Source organism: Lagopus leucura, unplaced genomic scaffold, assembly GCF_019238085.1.
Source record: "Lagopus leucura isolate 7727_CA_CO unplaced genomic scaffold, USGS_WTPT01 Super-Scaffold_100001, whole genome shotgun sequence".
Taxonomy (NCBI): domain Eukaryota; kingdom Metazoa; phylum Chordata; class Aves; order Galliformes; family Phasianidae; genus Lagopus; species Lagopus leucura.
Genome location: NW_024962262.1, coordinates 18,469,413 through 18,492,820, shown reverse-complemented (window position 1 = coordinate 18,492,820; position 23,408 = coordinate 18,469,413). Strand labels below are relative to the sequence as shown.

Genomic DNA, 23,408 nt, shown 5'->3' with positions numbered 1-23,408 from the left:
CTCCTGAGGTAACATTTTTGTCATTTAAATTTATTCTTCAGGACTTAAGCAGAAGGAATTACAGGACTGTATGTCATTGTCTAGTTACTTATTAATACTCTGTGTACAGTTAACAGTAAGCTCATGACGAAGTTGGATTGTAGATGTAATTTTGCTTTATACCACTTGGAAGGAAGTCAGGAAGGCAGGAAGGAAAAAAAAGAAGGAAGGAAAAAGAAAGAATGAGGAACAAGATGTGACAAAAATTGACCATGAATCCACAGGAAAGTAGACACAGGAGACACAGGCTGATATGTCGCTAAGCATGGAGCTTGTTTTTCAGCTGCAACTATATTGCCTTGGCAGAAAAGCATAAATTATTGAAAGCAGATGTTCCCTCAAGAATATTTGTCATGTTTGTACTTGAAAATAATGCGGAGAATGATAAATATGCAGGTATGTTTCATTAAAAAAAAAAAATAGCCTGAAAAACAATGTGCGGTATGTCTTCAGAGGCCACATCAAAAGTTGAGATACAGCAAAACCTCATCGCATCTCACACAGTAGGATGTTCAGGGAATTAGATACTTGTAGTACAAAAAGGAATAGAACTGATCAGAGTGTATATTAGTTAGAAACCAACTAATAGTCATTACAAGTCATATTCTACCAAGATCTCAAAGGTGCTAAATCTTCTGAAATATACAGTAATTAGTTTATGCACTTGCTAGTAATCCATAGACTCAGAATGCAGCAGTTACTCTTCATTTGTATGAAGTATTTGTACTAAACTCCAAAAAAAAAAAAAATAGCAGAAGCATTTTTTTTTTTCTGAAAATTTTACTTAGAAGTGAAACCTATGGAGATAGTAGCTGAACGGCATTTGGGAAATTCATGTTTATATAAAGGCATGGGAAAAAATAAATGACAGCAAATTTTGAGTGAAAAAAAATAGTCAAAACAAACAGCACTCTTTAAAAAATATCTACAAACATATCTTTATTGACTTTTGTTCTCAGAGGACTTGTCATTTATGTGATAGCAGTAAGATTTCTAAAGAAATGTGTATAAAATGCTTGAAACTTTAAACGGTTTAAACTTTAAAAACAGTGGGAATCTCTGGAGCCATGTTTGGAACATTTTGCAGACATGCAGATGATAGCAGCTTTTTGAGCATTTATTTCCAGGACACTGCGGCCTGTCCTGTTTAATATTTTTACTGATGACCTGGACCAAAGGATTGAATAGACCCTCATTAAGTTTACAGATGACACCAAGTTGGCAGAAAGTGTCAGTCTGCCTGGGGTAAGAAGGTCCTACAGAGGGATGTGAATAGGCTGGATAGCTGGGCTGAGGCCAGTGGGATGAAGTTCTACAAGACCAAGTACAGGGTCCTTCACTTTAGCCACAACAACCCCACACAACACTGCAGGCTTGGCGCAGAGTAGCTGGAAGACTGAGGAAATGGACCTTGGGGTGTTGGCTGACGCTTGGCTGAACATGAGCCGGCAGTGTGCCCAGGTAGCCATCCTGGCTTGCATCAAAAATAGTGCAGCCAGCAGGAGTAGGGAGGTGATTGTCCCTTGAGTACTGTGCTCAGTTTTGGACCCCTCACTAGAAGAAAAACGTCAAGGCTCTGTACTATGTCCAGAGAAAGACAACAAAGCTTGTGAAAGAACTGGAGCACAAGTCTTATGAAGAGCAACTGAGGGAACTGGGATTGTTTAGTCTCAAGGAGGCTCAGGAAAGACCTTAGTGCCCTCTACAATTACCTGAAAGGATACTGTGGTGAGATGGCAGTCAGCCTTTTCTCCCACGCCATAGGACTAGGGGGAATATTGTCAGGTTGCACCAGGGGAGGTTCAGGTTGGATATTAGGAAATATTTCTTCTCTGAAAGAATGGTCAAGTGCTGGAACAGCCTGTTCAGGGAAGTGATGGAGTTACCATTCCAGGAGGTGTTCAAGGAACACTTAGATGTTGTACTGAGGGACGTGATTTAGTGGGGAAAAACTGGTGAAACGTGGATGGTTAGACTAGATGATCTTAGAGATTTTTTCCAAACTTATTGATTCTATTATTCTATGATTCCTACTCCAAATATTATCCCTCATCTCCTCCATAAGCAGGGATATATTAGAGTCCTCTTTAATCTCTCTCTTGAACTACTTGTAAATGCCTTTTATTCTTGGAGTACATTTTTTTTTTCCCCGAATCTTCATAAGTTTCTTCTTTCCAGTGGCAACAGGAAGAAGAAATGAACGTAATTACCAGAACATAATTTTCTTTTCCTTAGTCCAAGGCTGTAAAAAAGCTAAGAACCTCTTCTGCCATTGTTAGAAAGCTAACAGAAGACAAGGTCATGTCTGATTCTTCTTTCACACTGAATCTGTTGTTGCTTCTGTTTCTGTGCTGTTCACTGTGATATTTATCTTCACCAAGCAATACAGCAGTGGTTTTGCAGAAGTACAGTGTTGTTATTGCATACCAAAATATTTGTATTCTGAAGCTAACAAAGGGTACTTTATTTTTCTAGCAGCTTCTGTTTACTGCAAACTGTTAAATGCAAAGTCTCTGAATCATTAACTGCTGGAGACTAAGACAGCAGCCTTACATATTTTATATTCAACATTAAAATGTGTTTATTTTGACCTCTTTAAAGATGTTTCCTGCCAACAAATGCAAGGGTAGGTGGTCCTTTGAGCTGATCCTCCCTGGTACTCTTGTGCACTTACAGCTGCTAAACAGAAAGGGCCTTGCCTATCCAAAGCTGCATGCAAGATTTCCTGTAAGCTCAGCTGTGCCACCAGTCAGAATGTTCTCACTCCACAAGTGCAAAATAAGTGACTTTTGAAAGTTCCTTCAGCCCCTCATCTCTGTAACACAGCTGTCAGTGTGAGTGATCATTGTGTATATTTTTTAATTTATTAGTTGCTTATAAGTTGGAATGGCAATAGTAATGCATTTCTCTTTACTCAATGAACTCCTTCAGAGGCAAATGGTAACAAAGAAACAGATGTTCATAGACATCCTCACATACAGAAGAATATCTGTAGCTGAATATAATATGAGAAGCTAGTTTCACATAAGAATGCAAATAGAGTGGTTCTAACTGCTTTCTAAATGCAATTGTAATTGGCAAGTCTCTGCTAGTAGGTCTTTTTCATTTGTCCCTTTTTTTTTTTACTCTCTGAAACAACAGCACTGGAAGTACTTGAACTTGGCTGGTCTGAAAGATGGATTGATTGCAGTCTTTCTTGTCAGTGCTCTCCGAGTTGAGCTGTAATGTGTAAAGAAAACAGAAATCATACACGAATAGTAAAAATTTGACCTCTTTGTACATAGCTGACTGTTCTATTAACTGTCCAATCAGATCATAACCAGATCTTAATCTTAGATAACAGTGCTTAAACATGGTCTGTTTAATTATATGTAATTAAATAGAAGTAACAAAAACTTAGCATTTAGATTAATTTAGCAGTTCTGTTTCTCTGCTAAAAAGAAAAAAAAATAAAAAGGAAGTAGGTCATAAGAATTTTGAGCTTTTAAATTGACTTCCTGAATATATTAATGGGTAATGTAATAAAGCACACAGTATCCTGTGTTGAGTAGGTATTATATGGAGGTAAACTATTTTATTTTTGACTTTTATTTTTTAGTTTCTGATGATTTAATAAAAAAGTAAACTACTTTTTAATGTAGCCATATTTTTCACTATAGTTACAGGGCACTTGTTCTATCATTTGACTACAGTCAACAAAAGAAAAAAAAGAGTTAAATGCAATTTCTTGGATTTCAGTTCGCTCCCATTGCGCTCCTGTCTTGTCTCTGGGCACTTCCTTGAGTCTGGCTCAGTCTTCTTCATACCCCACACCCCATATCAGATGTTTAGACATGTTGACAGAATCTCCCCATGCCTTCTCTTCTCTAGACTCAAAGAGTCTCAACTCTCTCAGTATTTCCTCACAGGAAAAATGCTGCAGCCTAGTGATCGTCTTCATGACCCTTGACTGAATTTGCTCAATTATGTCAATTCCACTTATCTTCCAGATGTGTCTCACCAGCACTGAGCAGACGCAAAGCATCTCCTGCCTTGTACAGCTGGCAGTATTCTTCCTTGGCTTTCTTTGCCCTAAAGGCACATTGCTGACTCCTGGTGATTTTTTCATTTTCCTTTATTGAACTTCATAAAGAATTCTGTCTAGTCATTTCTCCAACTTCAAGGTCCCTCTGAATGGGAACACAGCCATCTGGTTAATCAGCCATCCCTCTGGATTTTGCACTATATGCAGACTTGCTAAAGGTGCTCTCTGTCTCATCATTTTTTTCACAAAGCTTGAGAATAAGATGATTTGATTATTTAAAGGGAAATCGGGATCCAATAGAGATGCAGAAACAGGTGCCACACATCACCAAGGTTTTCTTTTTAATTACTTGTACAGAACCACTTCTATGATCACATTTTACCTTCCGGTTTTCTATGATATGAATTAACTTACAGAAGTGAAATTGTTACCAACCTTGATTACAACAAATGAACTTTAAGGATTTGTGAATAATAGAAGTTTGCATTTCACTTTATTTTAACGTTTTGGAACTTGAACGCAGCTTTCATTCACATGCTCAGAGTCACAAACTACTTGTGTCCCACAAAATCACTGTATGACAACTACATGATGGGACAATTTTAGCAAGAGCAAACAAGACAGAAAGAAACCAACTCTTGTCAGCTAGAAGATTTATTGAATTAGGTGCTACAGCCTGGAGAAGAGGAGGCTGTAGAATGACCTAATTATAGCCTTTTAGTACCTAAAGGAAGCTTGTAAGAACAGGAGGGGAGTCAACTCTTTGAAAGGGCAAATAACAGCAGAACAAGGGAAAATGGTTTTAAGTTGAAGGAGGGAAGAGTTAGGTTGGATGTCAAGGTATATAGTCAATGAATATAAAGATGTTATAATTATGAAATAAACAAGACAGTTTAGTAAAATAGATTATAATAATAAAAACAGAATAGATAGAAAGCTTACCCACATCCTGGGCTTACTACAAAACTCCGGAGGAGGGATCTCCAAAAGAGATCCTTTCCTACTGGTAGTCAGCTTGTAAGTGGGTCTAGGTGGAGCCAGGCTCCACCCCTTCCAGCAGCACAGGTGAATTGCCTTCACCTGTGCTCCCATGCCTGACTCATTGCTTGCCTCAGGTGATCAATCAGAGGTTCAGGCCATGATTCAGCAATTCCCATACACAGGGGGAAGTTCTTTCTTATGAGAGTAGTGAGAGGTTGTGAATGCCCTGTTCTTGGAGGTGTTCGAGGCTGGGTTGGAGTTGCCTCTGAGGAAAGGCAATTGAATAGCAACATTCCTGGCAGAAACTGAGTTTAACACTTTTTAATTATAAAGGGAAAAGGAAATGTCCTTTCAGCCAGTCCGTCCAAGGCATACTTGACAGCTATTTCAACTTTGCACTTGTACATCAGAAGTTTTCTGCATGTATTGTAAGAACATTCTTACAGTTAATTAGAGTCAAAGGAGCACTTAGTTGTGTTAGGAGTTACTGCTCTAATTCATGCAGTGTTACTGAAATTCCACCATTTCCTGGACAAAGCTAACCTTCATGTCCACCAACAATTTCTGTGTAAAGAGTGTATCTGAGTGGAGTAAAGAGTCACAGTTTAGGGGGTCACAATAATGCACATTTTGAAACATTTTTTTCTCTGGAAAAGGAAGTTTCCTGTATTCTTGCATTGACTGTATGAGCCTTAATAAGAGCTCCTGACCTGTTCATGTGAACGTCTGAAAGTGCTTGAAAAGTTATGTGTCAGTAGTATGAATGTTTCACAGAATCTTACTGCCTGAGAATCTTTTCAAAACTGAGAAAATTGAACCAGTTCCAAACACTGGGGCTCGCTCCTGCATTGATGGCTTCAGTTACCTCCCTGTCCCTGTTCTACACTCCAGAAATTAAGTTATCAAACACTACATCATTGCTAAAATTTTGCTCTTACGATATTTGGCCCTTTGTTTTTTACTCAAATTGGGACCTTTAATCAGTTGGGCATTGCTTTATGGGATTTGTTCTTACAGTCAATCATTATTCAAGCAAACTTACAGTGGAGCACTTGAAAGAGAAAAAAAAATGTTTTCTGCTTGCAGATTTTTTTTTCTTAAATCTCTTCCTAATCAGTGCTTAAGAGTATCTTAAGTTGTATCTTTTTCTCTCATGTTTAGCCTTGTGTGAATAATCTGGGAAATCTCTGCTGCTGTCCTAAGACTGGTATTCACTTGCCTCAGAAGATTTGTTATGTTACAGTGAAAGACTTGGCATAACTAAACCTAGAAGGAATTAAATTCCATTTCGTCAAGAACTGGGCACAGTATATTTGACCTGAATTATATCCTCAGCTGAAGATGAAAAACCAAAACAAAACAGTTTATATTTTAGTGAGAAAAAAATTATTTATTTATTTACTTATTTATTTTGCTAACTACTGAATTGTGAGACCAGGACTTGATCATTCAGACAAGAAGAACAAACCCAGTAGCTTCAGTGCTACAAGTTTATTTTTGAATTACATAAAAGCTAGAATGATGCCATGATGCCTGGATTTATTTCAAAGATTATATCAAGTCTTTGGTATTTCAGATAACTTGATAAGTATCCCCTGAGTTCTTGCACCCTTTTCCTTCTGTTGCATTTGAGAAATATGAAGATGATGTGGTTTTACACTGACGGGCATCTTCCACCACGCTGCTCTCTCACCTCTCCTCCTCAAAAAGAAGAGGAGGAGAAAAGATGATGAAAAAAGGGTCATAAATAAGGACAGGAAGATCATGCACCAATTACCGTCACAGGCACAACCAGATTTAGAATAGGGAGATTAATGTAATTTATTGCCTATTACTAACAGGCTAGAGTGATGATAACAGTATGGGTATTAATAGCTAGCTATATGACCTCATAGAACGTGGTGTAATCAACTGCTGATTTAGGCATCAAAAAACAGCATTTGGAGCCTCACTGAAGATGTAGAAGTTTGAAAAGCAAGCTTTCTGCATGTTTTAGTACAGAACAGCAAACTGCAAATGTTTTTATTTGCAGTTGTTAATTTTTCTTCAGTAAATCCACATATACTATAATATTGCTAGAGGTGTTTCTTTTTTAATTCAGTTTTTATATGTCATTTATTCTTCTATTAACACTTCTGCATGTCAATGAAAACATTAGGTGATTTCTGGCTACAGTGTATTTCAGATAAGAAAGAAAAGTAGATAGTGCCCTTAAATATGTTCCAGGTATGCGACAGAAAGTTGATTTTGCAGTATTTCCATTCTATTATTTAAAATATATAATATTTTTATTCAGTTGGTCTTCTTATTGTATAACATATTATGCACTGTTTTTTTTTCTACTGAAATCTGTTATGTTTTTGAAATAACTATGCAATCCATAATAGTCTTAGAAAGGCTTAAAATGAAAAAAGATGACATGCTGAAATAGAATTGAAAGCAATTTTTTTTTTTTTTTTTTTTTGTTATTACTACCACCTAAAACAAAGTTTCTGAACTCTTCTTTCATAAGCAGTTATGGTTTTATTTTGGAGACTGTAATATTATTGAATCTTTTTTGAATTATTACTACCCACAATGCTTATAAACTTTCCTCCAAAATGTTTGTGTACCTTAATATAACTAATGGCTCATTCCTCAAGCATCACTTTAAACTGAAACTCTCACTGAGTTTTCATTTGACATGTGAATATTAAAGGATTTTATGAAATCAGATAGAAAAATAAGTTAGCAGAACAACAATAAAAACCACCAAGAAGGTGAATATGCAATCTGAGCAATATTTTTTAAGTTGGTTGCTGTACTGGTCCGCTGGTCGTGAGAGAGGAAACTTCACTGTGGTTAAGTATATTATACTAAATATAAAGCAAGAGAAAACCTGTCTGTACTTAATATTCCATGTCTGCCATGTATTGCATAGAAAATAAATGGGGATCAATGTTATTTGAAGTTATAAAACATTTGCTAGTTTTCCATTATTTCTCCTTATATATAGCTCTTTAAGTCCAGTAGTCGCGTCTATAGAGAAAAGAGAAGAAATAAGGCTGTTCTCAGATTATAGTTTCATCACTTTCAGGACAGCATCTTGGAGTAATAGCAGATGAAGTACTACAAAGAAGATTGTTCTTCTTAGTGGAATACATTTAATAAATTCCAAAAATGAAATAAAAATAATTCCCTAAACACAAGTATATGTACAGAATTAGCAAAAATTAAAGAGTGGGCAAAATCACAAACAAAACATGTTTATAAAAAATGTAATTTAATTTTGAATCAATGTTACAGAACATCTGTTGTGAGCTTTAAATATGTTTATATGTGTATTTCTATAGATTAAAAAAAAAAAAAAACACCTTTTTTTTTTATATTTAATGACATTTTTCAAAGCTCAAATTTTGAGAGTAGAAATGTGTTCACTAATATCTGCAAAATCATGTGATGTGTCTGACCGGATCCAAGGTGTATGTTGACCTTGGGAGTTTAGCCTTGTGAGACATAATGAGATTTCTGTCATGTAGTTAGTTCTTTATTGCTCTGTGGAGATTTTTCATTGTATAGGAAATCCATGATGTTGTGGGGTTTTTTGTCCTGACAGGTGTAGAGACAAAGGATGAATTAGGTTAAAATATCTAAGATTTCTGATATGTTTATTTGAGGAAATATAAGTAATATTTTTAATGCTTGTGTTTAATTATAACATCGTGGTAACATTCTTAATTCTTTCCGGGAGATATTATCCCCACACATGCAATATGATGAGAAGTATATTCCTGGACTATATCAATACTGAACACAGATCATTAAGTATAAAAGGAAAATGGCTTTTGATTAAAGCTACCTATGGAAGTCATTTTATATCCTATTTAGTCGAATATTTTTCCTTCAGCTTCCCACCGAGAAACAATTTCAACTTTTTATAACAATAACTGAAATGATCTCTTTTGTCTAATACAGCAAATCACTTAAGGGACAGCTCTTGAAAGCTGACATGAAACTGATTATTTGCAGTTGCAAAAGGGTACTGAAATGAAAATATGAGTGAAGTGACATTTCATTTAAAACTACAGTTGAGAACGAGGAATGTGAAATGAATGAAATAAAATTTGGCCTAGTGCAATTGACAGAAGACCAAATCTGCTCTGTTTAGTTGTGAGAGAGCAATGTTCTGAATGTTAAAATCCAAATAACTTAAAATAAGTTTTAAATAACTGATTTTAATACTACTACGAATTATTGTTGTTTCTTATTGTTAATATTACTTATGCTTTCATATTGCTGTGGTTACCCAGAGCTTTCCTTTCCTTTCTCTTACAGAAGGGGAGGAGACTGGAGTGATGGATAGTCTGTTGGAGGCCTTGCAGTCAGGTGCAGCTTTTCGAGATCGAAGGAAAAGAACAACAAGGCCTAAAGGTGAATATTCTATTTCACTTTTTTTTTTTTTTTCCTGAATAAAGCTAAAATCATTATGGGTCCAGTGGTCTAAAGGCTTTGGGGTTTAATTCTTTCTTGCAGTGATATCTATCTATCAGGAGTCTTCAGGCTATTTTGCTGCTGTCTGTAGTCCTCTAGAGATCAATGTACTGAACTTAGTGCAGCCTGACTGTTAAGGTTCTTCCATATCGCTATGTATACTTTAAATTTTAGAGGTTTATAGTAATAGCCACTGCATACAGGAGACAAAAGTACACTTGTCCTGCCAGGGCATCAGTTTATTCCACTGTAGATTTTCTCCTAGAAATATCTAACTTTCAAATATTTCTGCTTGCTAATGTCATTACAGTACTCCATCCAGAAACTTTCAAAGAGGTGTTTATTTTCCTTTGTTTTCTTGCTTTTGCAGAAACACCACAAAATCTCAGTCCAACCACACAGAGGCCGGTGCTGAAAGCCTGTAACCATGGTAATGAACCATATTCATGAATTGCATGCTCTTTTTAACTTAGCTTATGTAGTTGATCTGTGTTCTCAAAAGATGGCTGTGATATTTTCTGTTTTCTAGTGGTACACTAAAACAGAATTGGTACCCTGTTGTTAACGTTCATACGAATATTACACCATGACACAGTACTTATTATGTTGTAGAGCTCTTCTGTCTTTTTTAAGTTTTTTATAATTGTTTAAAATTTGATCATAGTTTTCAATACAGTCATTTTATAAACCTTAGGAACAATAATGTAAGACTTTTTAATCTGTTATGTACTTTGTTAGAAAGCAGAGATTGCAGAACATTTAAAATGTTAAATATTTATGACACTAAATTATATAACCTTTTGCATTCCTTTGTGGTTTTCTTGGTACTTTATCTGGAATAGTTTAAGCTGTCAGTCACTAAAATATTTTTAAAATGATGTTGTATCAGTGAAGTAAGAGGAAATTAATCAGTTATTTCATGGAATAGTATTTCTCCAAAATTTGAGCATGGGTCTTATCTGTAAACTCCCAAAGAATCCCACTCAATGAGTAGAAATACTCCTCTGCATGAAGTTACAGTGAGGGTGAAGATGTTTTTTTAGCTTTCCTAGATAATCTGCAGAACAGTATTTTAGCTGCATTTTATCTAAGTCTCAAGAATACAGATTGACTGTTTTCAGTGCTTCTAACCTAGTGGTCTCAGTTTATTTACATAGTTTATTTTATTAAAGAAAAATTTTTGTTAACCTTAAAGAAAAACAAAAGTCTTCATTTTGTAAGCAGAATGCATTATCTTTTGATATTTAAATACCCTTCATAATTTAAAAAGCAAATGCAATCACACCGGGGATATTAATTATACCTCGGTATTTCTTATGTTTTTATTTCTTAAATGTCTGCAGTGGACAAAAAGTCTGTACAGAATTTGTCATTAAACTGAAAGTCAAATAATCTAGAGCCAGAAAGACAGGTGAAATATAATTTAATTCACTTCTAGGAATTGGCCCAAGGAAGAATGAAGTAAATTTGGCAGGTGCTTGTCTGGCACATAACATACTGATATTTAAATAATGACTACAGAGCACATCTGAATTCTACCCTGTAAGATACCACTTGATGGAACAGTTATGTTGGTTGTTGCTTATTTTCAGCCCATTATATTCAGCCTATCATCTGACTACAGGCAGTATAGTTTCCGTTTTCAAACTATAAACGCATCTGGACAAACATGAGGACTAAGTCTTTTGTCTCAGGTTAAAAAATAAAGAAGCAACACAGAACTTTAAATTCTGCAAAGCATGGGAACTGGTTTGTATAACCGATGGATATAATCTGGTACTCAAATTTGGCTAAAGATCAGATGCTTATCCTAGAAAAGTAAAAGTAAACTCTTGGGTTTTATGTTGCTTCTAATTTACCCTTATTTTCAATAGATCATCTTGAGACAACATGATTCTAAGATGTTTTAGAATGAATGCAGCTTTTCTTGAGCCTGTCTCATTTTTCCTGGAGCAAGATAATACATTCCTGATCTTTTAAAGAATTCAGTGCTATGCTGTTGATTTGTTTGCACTTGTCACAGTATCTAGATGGTTGTATATAACTGTCTTGAGCCAAACATAGCACTGAACTTGATATAATTTCTGCTAAAATATATGGGCATTTATTGCTTGGAGTTTATCTTGTAAATTATTCTTTTTTTTTTTGCTTTATTTCTTCAGCTGTTGAAAGCCTATGTAGGTAATTGGAGAATGTTCTGTCTGATCATTTATTTTGTTTTAGGAAATTAGAAATTATGTAGGTTGCATATTATCTAGAACATACACTAGACCCTCAGTAGCAAAGCTTGTTTTTAGTAACCTTACTGAAGTTAGTAATGTTGTCACTCAAACCAAGACTTACAAAGCTTTAATTTTTGGTTACCAAGGAGTTGAGCATTTTATAATGTCGAGTTTGTTTTCTTCAGTCTCATCCTCTTTGTAGTTTTTTTCTTTCACTTTTTTTCTAATGTGGATAAATATGCAGTAACTTATTGTTTCTACATATACTAGACATTATGATTTATTTTCTGTAGTTCATTTTATGAACTCTGTAGTAAAAAGTCTCTAATTTCAGCTTGCATCATAAAAATTGGAATATGTCATTACACAGGAAGATTGGTTTGGCCTTTAATTGATTAGCTGTTTTTCCCAACTTGGAATTTCAAATGAATGCTAAATTTTGTATCAGTGCGCCAAAAAAGCTACTACCTTAAAATATGTGGAAAGCGATAAAGCACTTTTCTTGTTTGATTCTTCTGTTGAGACTAACAGATTCACTTATAGTGGACATGCTTTATTAATATGCATTGCAGATTCATACCTAGAGTGTACTTCTTTGACTCATAATACACTCAGAAAGAATTACAAGTCATGTGTTGAAATATCAACCTACTGAATGATTCAGAATGCAACAATCTCTACTGGGCAGATGCCATCAAGTTCTAACTAATCTTTCTTGTTTAGAAACAAAACAAAAACAAACAAAACCTGCTTAGTCTTTATGATTAAAGATTTTTCTCTAAAAAAAGAGAAATAAAATTGTACCCCAGCACAGTAGATGTAAAAAACTGTGACTTCACATTTCATAGAGTATGGTAGGGGTGAGAAATGCAGAAAGAAGGTCCACTCGCTCCATAGATGTAATATAAATGGCAACAGGAAGGTAATTTATTTCATCACTGCCATTATTATCCTCAGTACAATACTCTCAAGGCACAAAACTACCTCCTAATGGTAAGACTAAGCCAAGTCTTTTTTAAAAAAAGAAAAGTGAAAAGCAGAGGAGCAAGCCGGCACTAAATAGCGCTAGAAGGAGGGTAGACATTTTCTCCTTTCATTAAATAGATTGCTCAAAAAAAAAAACAAGTAGTAAATGTAGTCGAATGATAGCCATTGATTGGTCCTTTTCCTCCTTGTGATTTGTTGGTCTCCCCTGAAAACTCTGGTAGTCTTCATCTGGTATTTCTGAGTGTTAGTTCTCATGCTGCTTCCCAGGGTGGCCTCTTGGCTGCGTTCTTTTATTTTCGGTTCTACTGCACTTTTCTTTTATTGAACAGATTGCCTTTTTTTTTTTTTTTTTTTTTCTAACACGATGTGTTGTTGTTTTTCTTTTTTTGTCATTTAATTCTGCTCTTATTTCTGTGATCAGAATTACCTTAGGAATACAAATCTTTTCAATAGATTTTTGTTGGTATGACTTGTATATTTATTTCCTTTGTTTCTATTAATACCGTTTTGTATTTATTGTACTAACAGCTGAATTAAATTTATACAAAAACTGCCTGGTAAGGTTACAGTTAGCTTTAAAAGAAAACAACCATAAACTGTGGAACTATTGCAAAATATGCTTTTGCTGTAATTGCTTGTCAGAGTAGTGTTCAGCTCTAGTTGTCTGTTAGTGTAGTTCTAGTGTTTTTGTACCTTTGATTCAGTAATATCAAATGGAGAAGCTTTATCTTTCGAGATCAGAATAAAGCACTTAATTGCCACTGATCAGGATTTTGCACATTATGATATCTTTTGAAGCAGCTAATAGCTAACGTTGATCTGAGTCTATCAGTTATTTAAAAAAACAATCAACATACATTAACATCTTGCACATTTATTCCAAGTTAGTTACGTTCGAATACACAAACAAGCAAATCCAAGGCAGCAAAGTGCCCACTGCAGCACAGAAAACTGCATTATTAAATAAGTTTTCAGTCAAGCTTTGCAGTCTGCACTAAGTTCTCTGCTGCTATGGCTACACATTTATTTGCAGTAACATTAGCCAAGGTAATGTTATCTGAAATACGTGAATAGAAATTCTACATACAGCAGTGATTGCACGTATATATATCTCAAATGCAGTGGAAAGTGATTTTCTTTACAAGGAGGTTACATTCAAGATACTGAGAGTAAAGACAAACTATAGTAAAATGGAAGTGAAAATGCAGGTTGATTTTTCTGACTACAGAGGTTGAAAGAAATCTTTCTTTTGCAATCAGTTGGGTTGTGGACTGTGCTTTCTAAGGTCTTCTTTCCATAGTAAAGTCAAACCCCCACTGTAAAGGATGGTGTAAATTACTGTGCTTTTTTGTTCAGCAAACCTGTAAAAGACAGAATGATTTTTGTATGATGTTTAGTCTGAACTGTTTCAAATACATATGTTAAATAAAATTCTTGCCAGCAGTGTTATTCTAATCCCAGTTAAGCAGAAGGAAACGTTTTTTGTTTTTTTGTTTTTTTTTTTTTCTTTCTGTGTTTTTTCATCTCTTACTCGGAATAGAATTGTCTTCTGAGGTTCATCTTAGTGTCTCTGCTACCTTATTTTTGACAATCATACATGGCAATGAGCTAAGGCTCATCTTAATTCTGAAAATCAGTAGCACAACCACCTGCAGGTCGCTATTTTACTTGAGCATTGCTATACATGACAGCATGTGATGATTTACATTTGATCTCAGTTTATCCTTTAAAAAAAAAAAAAGTGTATTTTGCTGTGTTTCCCAAAATTGCATGCAGGGAACATTAGGAAGTACCTAACATTGGAGAGACATTGCAGCCTGTGAATATTTTTCCCAGTAGGTTTCTTAACCTGTGGCCCTGAAGATGCATTCTTGAACATGATCATTTTTTCATGGTAGACATTGTTTTTAAGAAATTATTGATGTTAGCCTGTTTTTCATTCCATTCATGAGCTAAACATTTAGCTAGATGTTTTTTCTCATGTATGGAAAGAAGAAAGTAGACAAAGTTTTGGGAAGGATTTGTGAAGTTTTACTGAACAGTCTAGTTTCCTCAGCAAACTTGCAGTATCTGTAGGCACTGTTATAAAATGAAAATATTTACTAGGATTTTTGTTAAAAAGAGAAAGGTAGTTCTCAACTGCTCCCATTTTAAGACCAAATCTTCACTTCAATATTCACTTCAGAAGTCAAGTAAAACTGCTGCTTATCCTAACAGAAATAATTCCCCTGAAACCATATACAATGTTAATTTATATATATATTTTATTTTTCTGAATTAGGCAGCAAAGGTCAGAGAAATTGTGGCCATAGGAGCAAACTTTGCGTATGTGTGAAAAAATATCCAGATGAGAAATGTTAGTTGCACTCATATGCAGGCTCTCACAGGGATGGCCCTGTAGAATTAACATTCGAAAATATAAAGAATGATTAACTTTGTTGCAAAGTTTTTAGGGTCTTTATCTAGGAATCTCCTTTTCTTGAAGTTTAATGATGGAGTAGAGAAAGTGGGTCAGAAGGATGAAAGGTGATGAGAAGAGGTTTAGATTAAAAATGGTAAAATTTCAGTTTTCAGAGCCTTTTCAAAAAAAAAAAAAAAAGAAAAAAAGAAAAGAAAAAAAGCAACATCAACATTTTTTAATTGACTTAAGATTGACATAAAGCAAAACAGGAAATGACCCTTAGAAAAAAGAACAACCAAATGTTGGAAAATTGATACATATTCTGCTAAGAATGGAAAAATGTACTTCAAATCAGTAGTAAGTGCATGATAGTACTCTGAAAAAAACTGGTATGGAAAGAAAAAAAGATCTGTTAACTTGCTGTCTGTATAAGCCAAATCCAAACTGTCAACCTCTTGGCAGCACCCATATTTAGAAATGGAAAAGAGGAATTGTAATTTTAGGAAAAATGCCACGAGTAAACTGTCCTGCATATCTTTGTCTTACCATGAAGAGTTACAGTGAATACAGTATAGACAAGAAAGAGAGCAAAAGATTCCTAAGAGCAAAAATTCTGAGTGCTACCTTGGACCTTATAATGGGGCTTACTCTGCAGAGGTTTGATGAGTTCGTTACTAAAGTGGGATCTTCTGAAGTGTTCAAATTAGACACTCATAAGAACTAAGTGCTTTTATAAATATCTTGCCAGTATACACTGGTACTAGTTCAGTAAGAATGCTTCTCTCAGGAAATGCAAGGACATTTTCTGCAAGATGAGAACGGTAGCAAAGAAGTGACATTTGAAAGCAGTGACACTCTATATCCCATAATTGCACATATAGTAAATGTCAGATTCATAGTCATCTGTCTGGGTAACCAGATTTCCAAAAGGTACTACAGGCAGGTTATATATTCAAAGCAGTCCTCTGAATATGCATCACTGGACAGTCTTAAATCTGCAAAGGGAGCTGTAAATTACCAACAATTTATCCATATTTGTCTTTCTATTGTTTAGTCATGCAGAACTTTCCATTTGAAGACGATTACTGAGCTGATCTGTATAGTAAAGAGGTTCTGTCATTTCTCAGAGTACTTTTCAAATCTCTTCCGTATTCGTTAAACAAAGCTTTAGGTATAAATTTACCAGGCCTTTTCCCTTCTGTTTATCATTTTCTGAACGTTAAGAATAAGTGGCATCTAAGGTCCTGAAACTTTCTTCAGATGCTTTAGAAACACTGATCCAAGCAGAATAAATAATGTATGTACAGTTTGAACAACAATCACAGTTCTCATTGTATTCTTACATATATCATTTTAAAAGGATTGCCTTTACTTTCTTTCACTATGTTGGGTTGTGAAATTTCAATAGCAAGATGTTAGAACTGAGTATTGTCTGGTTAATGGTACACTAGGGACAAAATCTTAGATTGATACAGTGTATTGATCCTGACCTGAGTCTTTTGTGACTCAAGCAGTGTCTAGTAAATGCAGCAGTATTCATTCAGTATTTCAAAAGATGCAGAGAAAGCACAAAACATTACACATCAAATTCTTTAAACACACTTAATTCATCTTTCATTGCCATGTAAGTGAATGTGTTCCCTTAACAGTTTTTTTTCCTCCTTTGGGATTATTTAGTTTCATTTTCTAAGTGGTTGTTGCTGCAGAGCAAAAATGTGCAGTGTAAAAGAAGTACTGGAGTTCTATTTCTTCCTGTTGTTTGTTGTTGTAAGTCAACATTCAGTGCAAATAAAAGGCATTAAAAGATGCTGGAAAAACAAGAGCATCCTGTGCTTTCTACCTTTTTGTTGGAATAGGAACACTTGGAAGCTTTACTTTTAAGTTTTGGAATATTCTAAAGGGAAATTTGCATGTAAGATGAACCAGAACAGTTGACTGTGTCTGTAAGTTGCTTGATAAATGTGGTATCATCTTTGTTTCATCCCAAAAATAGATAAGTCTTGCTTATTTCCATCATACATGCCTAAGGCAAAATTCACATCAACCTCCCAGCAAAATAATGAGAAGACTCAAGAGACTTTCTTGGTGGCTCCTACTTAGAGATCATGAGTGGCAAAGAAAGCAAATACAGGACACAAATACAGCTTTCACGTGAATGTCAGAAGGAAAGATGATAGCCAGAATGATCTGGAGTAGTGCAAGACAGTTGGACTATCATTAGATGGTTAGATCCTATTAAAATGGTTTTGGAAATTACTCGTATTTTTCATGACAATTCATCATTATCTACATTAAGCTGTTTCTGGCATAGTAAAAGTACTATATATTGCAGCTGTCAAAAAAATTACACAATTCACTTATGCAGCTCATCAGTGGGCAACACCTTTGTGAATACATTACTCTTGCAATCTGATATTTTCACTACTTCTGACTTTCTGCTTTCAGTTTGCACCATACGTACAGTCTCCTATATCACAGTAACATGACCCACAAACCTTACCAACTTCCTTACGTTCATGTAGCCTACAAATCCAAAATGAAAGGCTATAATATAAGCATATTCGGGGAAGAATATTTAGATTATGAGGAAAATTGGGTTAATAAAGAGTGTATTCACTTTCAGTGGACACTGTAGTTTGACTCTTATTTTTGACACAGAATCAATCGTAGAATCATAGAGCCATCTAGTTCCAACCAAAAGAGTTGAGTTCCAGCGCCCCTGCAGGGACAGGGACACCTTCCACTAAGTCAAAGTCTTTTCTGTTTCTTAAATCACAGTTAAATAATTTAAAAGGGTATATATTTTCACTTCTCCAATCACTTTGTTACTTGAGTTTTTCTTTGCCATTTGGGAGCAGATACTGGCTAGAAGCACTGCATTTTATTATAACTGCTTTTCATAAACAGAAAGATGAAAAACATATAAGATAATCTAAAATCAGGATATGCCTCACATTTTGCTCGATGAAGTGACTGTTTTAGTTAAATTTAAGATTGATTTCTACACTTCACCAAAAAATATTAGTGGGAAATGGTAAATTTTGTATTAGTATCATAGGTATTTGTGTTATGGAATGGAATTAAATCACAGCTGCTTTGGTGTAAACATCTTGGATAAAAAAGCTTAATAAAACCATGGGTAAACTATTTGTTGGAAAACGCCTGCCTAGTGGGACACAAATTAATAGGCTGGTATTTTCATGGTTGGAGCTTCCAGATCCCCATATGCATTTTACTTCAGTCACTGGATTAAAGACTGAATGTTTTCTGTGGCAGGAATCATAATCGGCTTTCCTCATTCAATATGAATATTTGAATCACGAGGCTCAGTAATGTTTGTTATTTATAGCAGAACTCTGTAAGCAGAGGAGCTAATGAACAGAGGGAATTTTCCAGGGATATGGAGAGTATGGTTTAAATTTGTGCCCTAAGGGAATAATGGAATCTGGATGAACCGGAGTTAAACGTAGCTGAGTAAAGGTTTTCATAATCATTTTGAAATGGGTACCTTTTCTTACTGTATTTATAATTACATTCAGTGACTGTTTTTTCTCATTTTCTTAGTTTCAAAAGTAATGAAAAGTAATTTATTCCCCAAATACCTTACTTCATTTCCTTGCCAAAATTGCTTTTTCTTCCCCAAAGAACGTTGTCTGGAGAAGTTTATCTGAGACCTATTCTTATTTGAGCATGCATTACTCTTGTTACCAGAAAAGGAAGAGATAATACACTTTTTCTTCCTATGTTCTAAAATATTTCTTCTTCCATCTTTTCCATGAGAAAGTAAAGTTCATGACACCTCTCCTTTCACTCCACCATCATTAGCTGAAAAACTGGGTGAGTCATTGTAGCGATTCCAAACCTGCTGATAACCCATATGAACACAATGCCAAATTAGGCTGATGGAGGAGCTTGGAAAGGACTGTTAAATTTGGAAGAATGAAATAAGAACTATTTTAGGAGAAACAGAAAGATTTCCTCCAAACCAGAGCAGTTCCTGTGTACTTTTGGGTGGCTGTGGTTGGTTTGGTTTGTTTTTCTATTGTTTGGTTTGGTTTGGTTGTTTTTGCTTGTTTGTTTTTTTTTCCCCAGTTTTCACTGTTAGAATACTGAGGCCCTCAGGATCTACTTTACAGATGTACCAAATATCCAAAACTGCAAGTGAAAATAGTATGAACAAAGCACTAAACATGTAAAGTGCTTTTGAATGCTAATTAATTACTTGGGCATATCAGCTGTCCATTTTTAACTGATCTTCTACAATTAATTCATGTATTTAATTTCTTGAAGGATTTCATACTTCATTAATATAGATACACAATTAGTGAGCTTATACTTCTTATGCATAGAGAAAGGGGCATACCCATCTTAGAGAAGAATTAGCTTTTATAAATTGTTAAATAGTGAGTTTAGGCCTCTAATTTTAGTGATCTGAAGAAGAGGTTTCTCCGTGTTTTAATTCTGTATATATAATAAAGTTAATAGAAATTGGCACAACGAATATTGAAGGTAAAACAATAGTTTGAATAGCTGCTCTTCAAGTTAGTATATTCTGTCCTGAGCAAGGAATGAAGAAAAGAATAAATGAGTTAATTCTATTACAGTGCTTATATATGAACACTTCCATTGAGTTTGGATAACCCACTTTCTTTTACTTCCAAACTCTAGTATCTTGATACTCAGCTCTTTCTCTTTAGTGCAGAATGTTTGTGTAATTTATATTTCACAGCTAGCTACTAAGATAGTAATTTTTAAGTATGCTAATGTTTTGCTAGAATAGCTGGATAAAAATTAAATGAATTGGTACTGTAACATTATGTTGCATATTTATATTCTTATTGATAAGCAAGATTTGAAGTTAATGTTTCATCACTGCTGACTTGTATAAAAATATAATATTTGCATTGAATGTAATTATGGCGCACTTTAAGATATATTAAAATAGTTAAAAGCAGCAAGATTATAGGAATTACAAGAAAGCTGACTAAATATCTCAATTTGGATATGTTACATTCATAATTTCATCTTAAAGAGCAAATCACATATATAATAAAGCGTGGTATCTGACTAGTTGTAAACTCAGTTCTGGCTACTCAGCACAGAATAAAAAGCAGTATGCTATCAGATCATCCCTAGTTTTATAATTGTACTGTAGATGGTAGTCTTCCCCTTTCCCTAAGAAATACAAAATCATTTTAATTCTGTGTGATCCATCATCAGGCAACTACTCAAAAAAGCAGCGTTCTTAAATGCTCTCAAATGTCCAGTAGCAAAAATAAATGAAGGGCAGAGTGCATTAAGGGATTTCCAGTTGTGTCTCGCAGGGCAAGGAAAACTGCTGTAAGAGAGCTCATGGGATAGCTCCTACTCATGCTGCCTTTAGCAATAGCTTCCTGACTAATCAGTCTCCAAGCTTACCCTTGTGCTTTAAGTCTGTTCTTTCTGTTTGCCAGTCACTGACTGAAAACAGGACACAGCCAATTACTCTCCACTGAGCTTACCCAGTCTCTGTTTATCTACCTAACAGCAGTTGCCCTGAGATCATTTTACTGAAAACTTGGTATGTAGTGAGATCTCCAATTAGAAAATGTTAGTTTTGTTTCAGCTTTCTCAAAAATATACAAATCTTGCAGTTTAAGATTGAATACCTTATTATTTAGGATAGTTTCCTCCAATGGAACTGAAAACAAAATATGCTGACGTATATTTATTTCTTTTCCCCATTCCAGTGAACAGACAATTTTAAAATAGAAAACTTTGGGAAAAAAAGCTTTGTTTTTATTATTAAAAGTTAAAAAAATAAACTCCTCAATTAAAAACTCTGCTTTTAATACAACTAACTACATCCTAACTTCTTAGTTTGGGGTCTGATCTCTCCTCATGGATCATTTTCTCCTTCCTTGATGGTTATTTCTGAAGCCTCGTAAGAGATACCTAATGATAGCTTTTCTTGTTCCCTACCACATCTTGCCTATTCCTTATTCTCAGCCCATCTTTCTCTCTTACCTATCAGAACATTCAACAGTACCATTTATCTGAAGTATATAAAACATTTTTCCCCTACTTCAGTCTGTAACTGCAAACTTAGCCTAGTAAAAATGGCATTTTTGACCTGCAACAATAAACTATAAAACACGCTGTAGCCAAAATGAGAATATTACTTTTAATAGGACTGGTGAAAATGTGTGTGTTGAAGTAACCAAGAAAACAACCAGAAAGACTGCAGAAGTATCTCCAACTGATTTTATGGGAAATCTATGGTAACACAAAATACATCATACTTGTTACTTTTCTGTTAACTGCTAACACCAAGATATGCATTTAAAGAGTATATTTTAGCTTGTTTAAAAGTAAGCTAAGTGAGAAGCAGGACTGGAATACCTTCAAGTAAGACACTGTCCAAACTTTAAATATCTGTATTGTATGTCTCTTTTAAAGATCTGTGAGTTGAGAGAGGTGCAATGGGTGTTGGGGGAACATGTTCATACACAGAATTACAGAATGTTTTGAGTTGGAAGGAACCTTTAAGATTATCTAGTTCCAGCCCTCTTACAGTGGCAGTGACACCTTCCACTAGACCAGGTTGTTCAAAGCATCATCTGAGCTGGTCTCCATGGATGAAACATCCAAACTTCTCTGAAGAATCTGTTCCAGAGCTTCACCACCATCATAGTGAAGAATTTCTTCTTAATGTCTAATCTAAATCAACTCTTTGTTAGTTTCAAACCGTTACCTCTTGTCCTATCACTACATGCTTTTGTAAAAAGTCCCTCTCCAACTTTCTTGTAGTCCCTCTGGAAGTCTGCAATAAAGTCTCCCTAGAACCTTCTCTTCCCCAGGATGAACAACCCCAGTTCTCTCAGTTTCTCTTCAAGGAGAGGTGCTCCAACCCTCCGATCATCTTTGTGGCCCACCTTTGGATTCATTCCAACAAGTCCATATCCTTATTATATTGACAGTCCCCATACCGGCCCTTGAGGAAGACCACTGGTCTTCATATGAACATCAAGCCATTGACTGCAACACTTTGAACATGACAATCCATCCAATTCCTTACCCACCGAACGGTCCACCCATCAAATCCATTTTAGAGACACCACATGTGGAGATCTCCCATCAAAATTGTATGTCACTCAGGACCTGAATTTTTTCATGTGTCGCTTTAAAATGTACTTTAATAACTACTTGGGACCTGGATATTTTCAGAAATTGCTGTAAAATGTACTTTAACAACTACTAGCTCTGGTCTTGCACCATATAATCCAACTAGGTTTTCTTGATCCCTGCTTTCACAATGCTAGTACATTGAGTGCTTACAGGGTATTTTCTCTTATACTTAACACTTTATTGCTTTTAGCTTAGCCCTTCCCCCCCCCTTTTTTTTTTTAATAGGAGCTATTTCTTATTTTTAGCTTGCAAATTTTTATTCCCTCAGCCTGCATTGATATAGTGAAATAGTTATTTAAATGTTTGCAGTAAGTAATACATTTCTGCAAGTGATAAGAAAACTTATTTCATCAAGAACACTTTTTAACAGGAATACTAACTGCATTTTTATGGGAAAAGAAATTTGACTAAAATTAATCTTCCAGTGTTTGGTTTTGTCGAAGCTAAACTGAGCAAGTTGGAGAGAACAATATGAAAATATGAGAAATAGTAAAGCTCTTTGTAAGAGTTGACTGTATTTATGTTAGTAAATGGCACACTTCACTGACTTATACTTTCAGTGTATGTTGCAGATTTCAGCCTTAATTTTTTTTAGTTATTAACGTGGATTCCTCTTACATCAAATTGAATGGACTGCAGTAAAATTTTACAACCTGATGGTTTTCTTGGAAAAAGATGAGCAAGCCAGTGGAGAATTCCACTTCAAGGTGCTTTGTATGCAGCCTCGTTGCCCTAAAATTTCAGACTTTAAAGGTAATCATATACTATAATCATATACCTTTGTATGAAATATGCTGACAGGAACTAGAAGAGCTCAGAAATTAGTTGCCTTTTGATTGTTTGCTTCTGTTGAAACTTGGTTGCTTCTCTGTAGTACAAACATCTGTTCCTTCTCAAGACAAAAAGTTTGGTGGTTCTTAGACTAAATATTTAGTAATTGATTAGTATTTAAAGTGCTTTTAATATTCCCTTATTTGGTACATCAAAGAAATTAGAGCTCAGCTTCAAATCTATTGCATTTTTCAGTAAAAAGAAAGAAGATTTCAATATGTAGTTAAAGTAACAGACATTTTATCCATTGCTTTTGTGAAATTTCCTATCTTTGGTACAGTGTGAC

The 23,408-nt window shown here is 34.9% G+C and overlaps 1 protein-coding gene and 1 long non-coding RNA gene across 2 annotated transcripts in view; one reads left to right on the top strand and one right to left on the bottom strand.

Annotated features, from left to right (window-relative positions):
• DIAPH3 (diaphanous related formin 3) overlaps window positions 1-23,408 on the top strand; it is a 229,452-nt gene that overhangs the window by 162,069 nt on the left and 43,975 nt on the right. Inside the window, exons 26-27 of the mRNA XM_042867343.1 lie at window positions 9,359-9,454; window positions 9,885-9,944. Coding sequence (XP_042723277.1) covers window positions 9,359-9,454; window positions 9,885-9,944 — 156 coding nt within the window. The remainder of the gene's footprint in view (window positions 1-9,358; window positions 9,455-9,884; window positions 9,945-23,408) is intronic.
• On the bottom strand, window positions 2,472-5,046 carry LOC122177702. Its single transcript, XR_006178130.1, has 3 exons — window positions 5,006-5,046; window positions 4,040-4,208; window positions 2,472-3,258 (listed from the first exon to the last, which is right to left on the bottom strand). It is a non-coding gene; the product is annotated as an uncharacterized LOC122177702 (long non-coding RNA).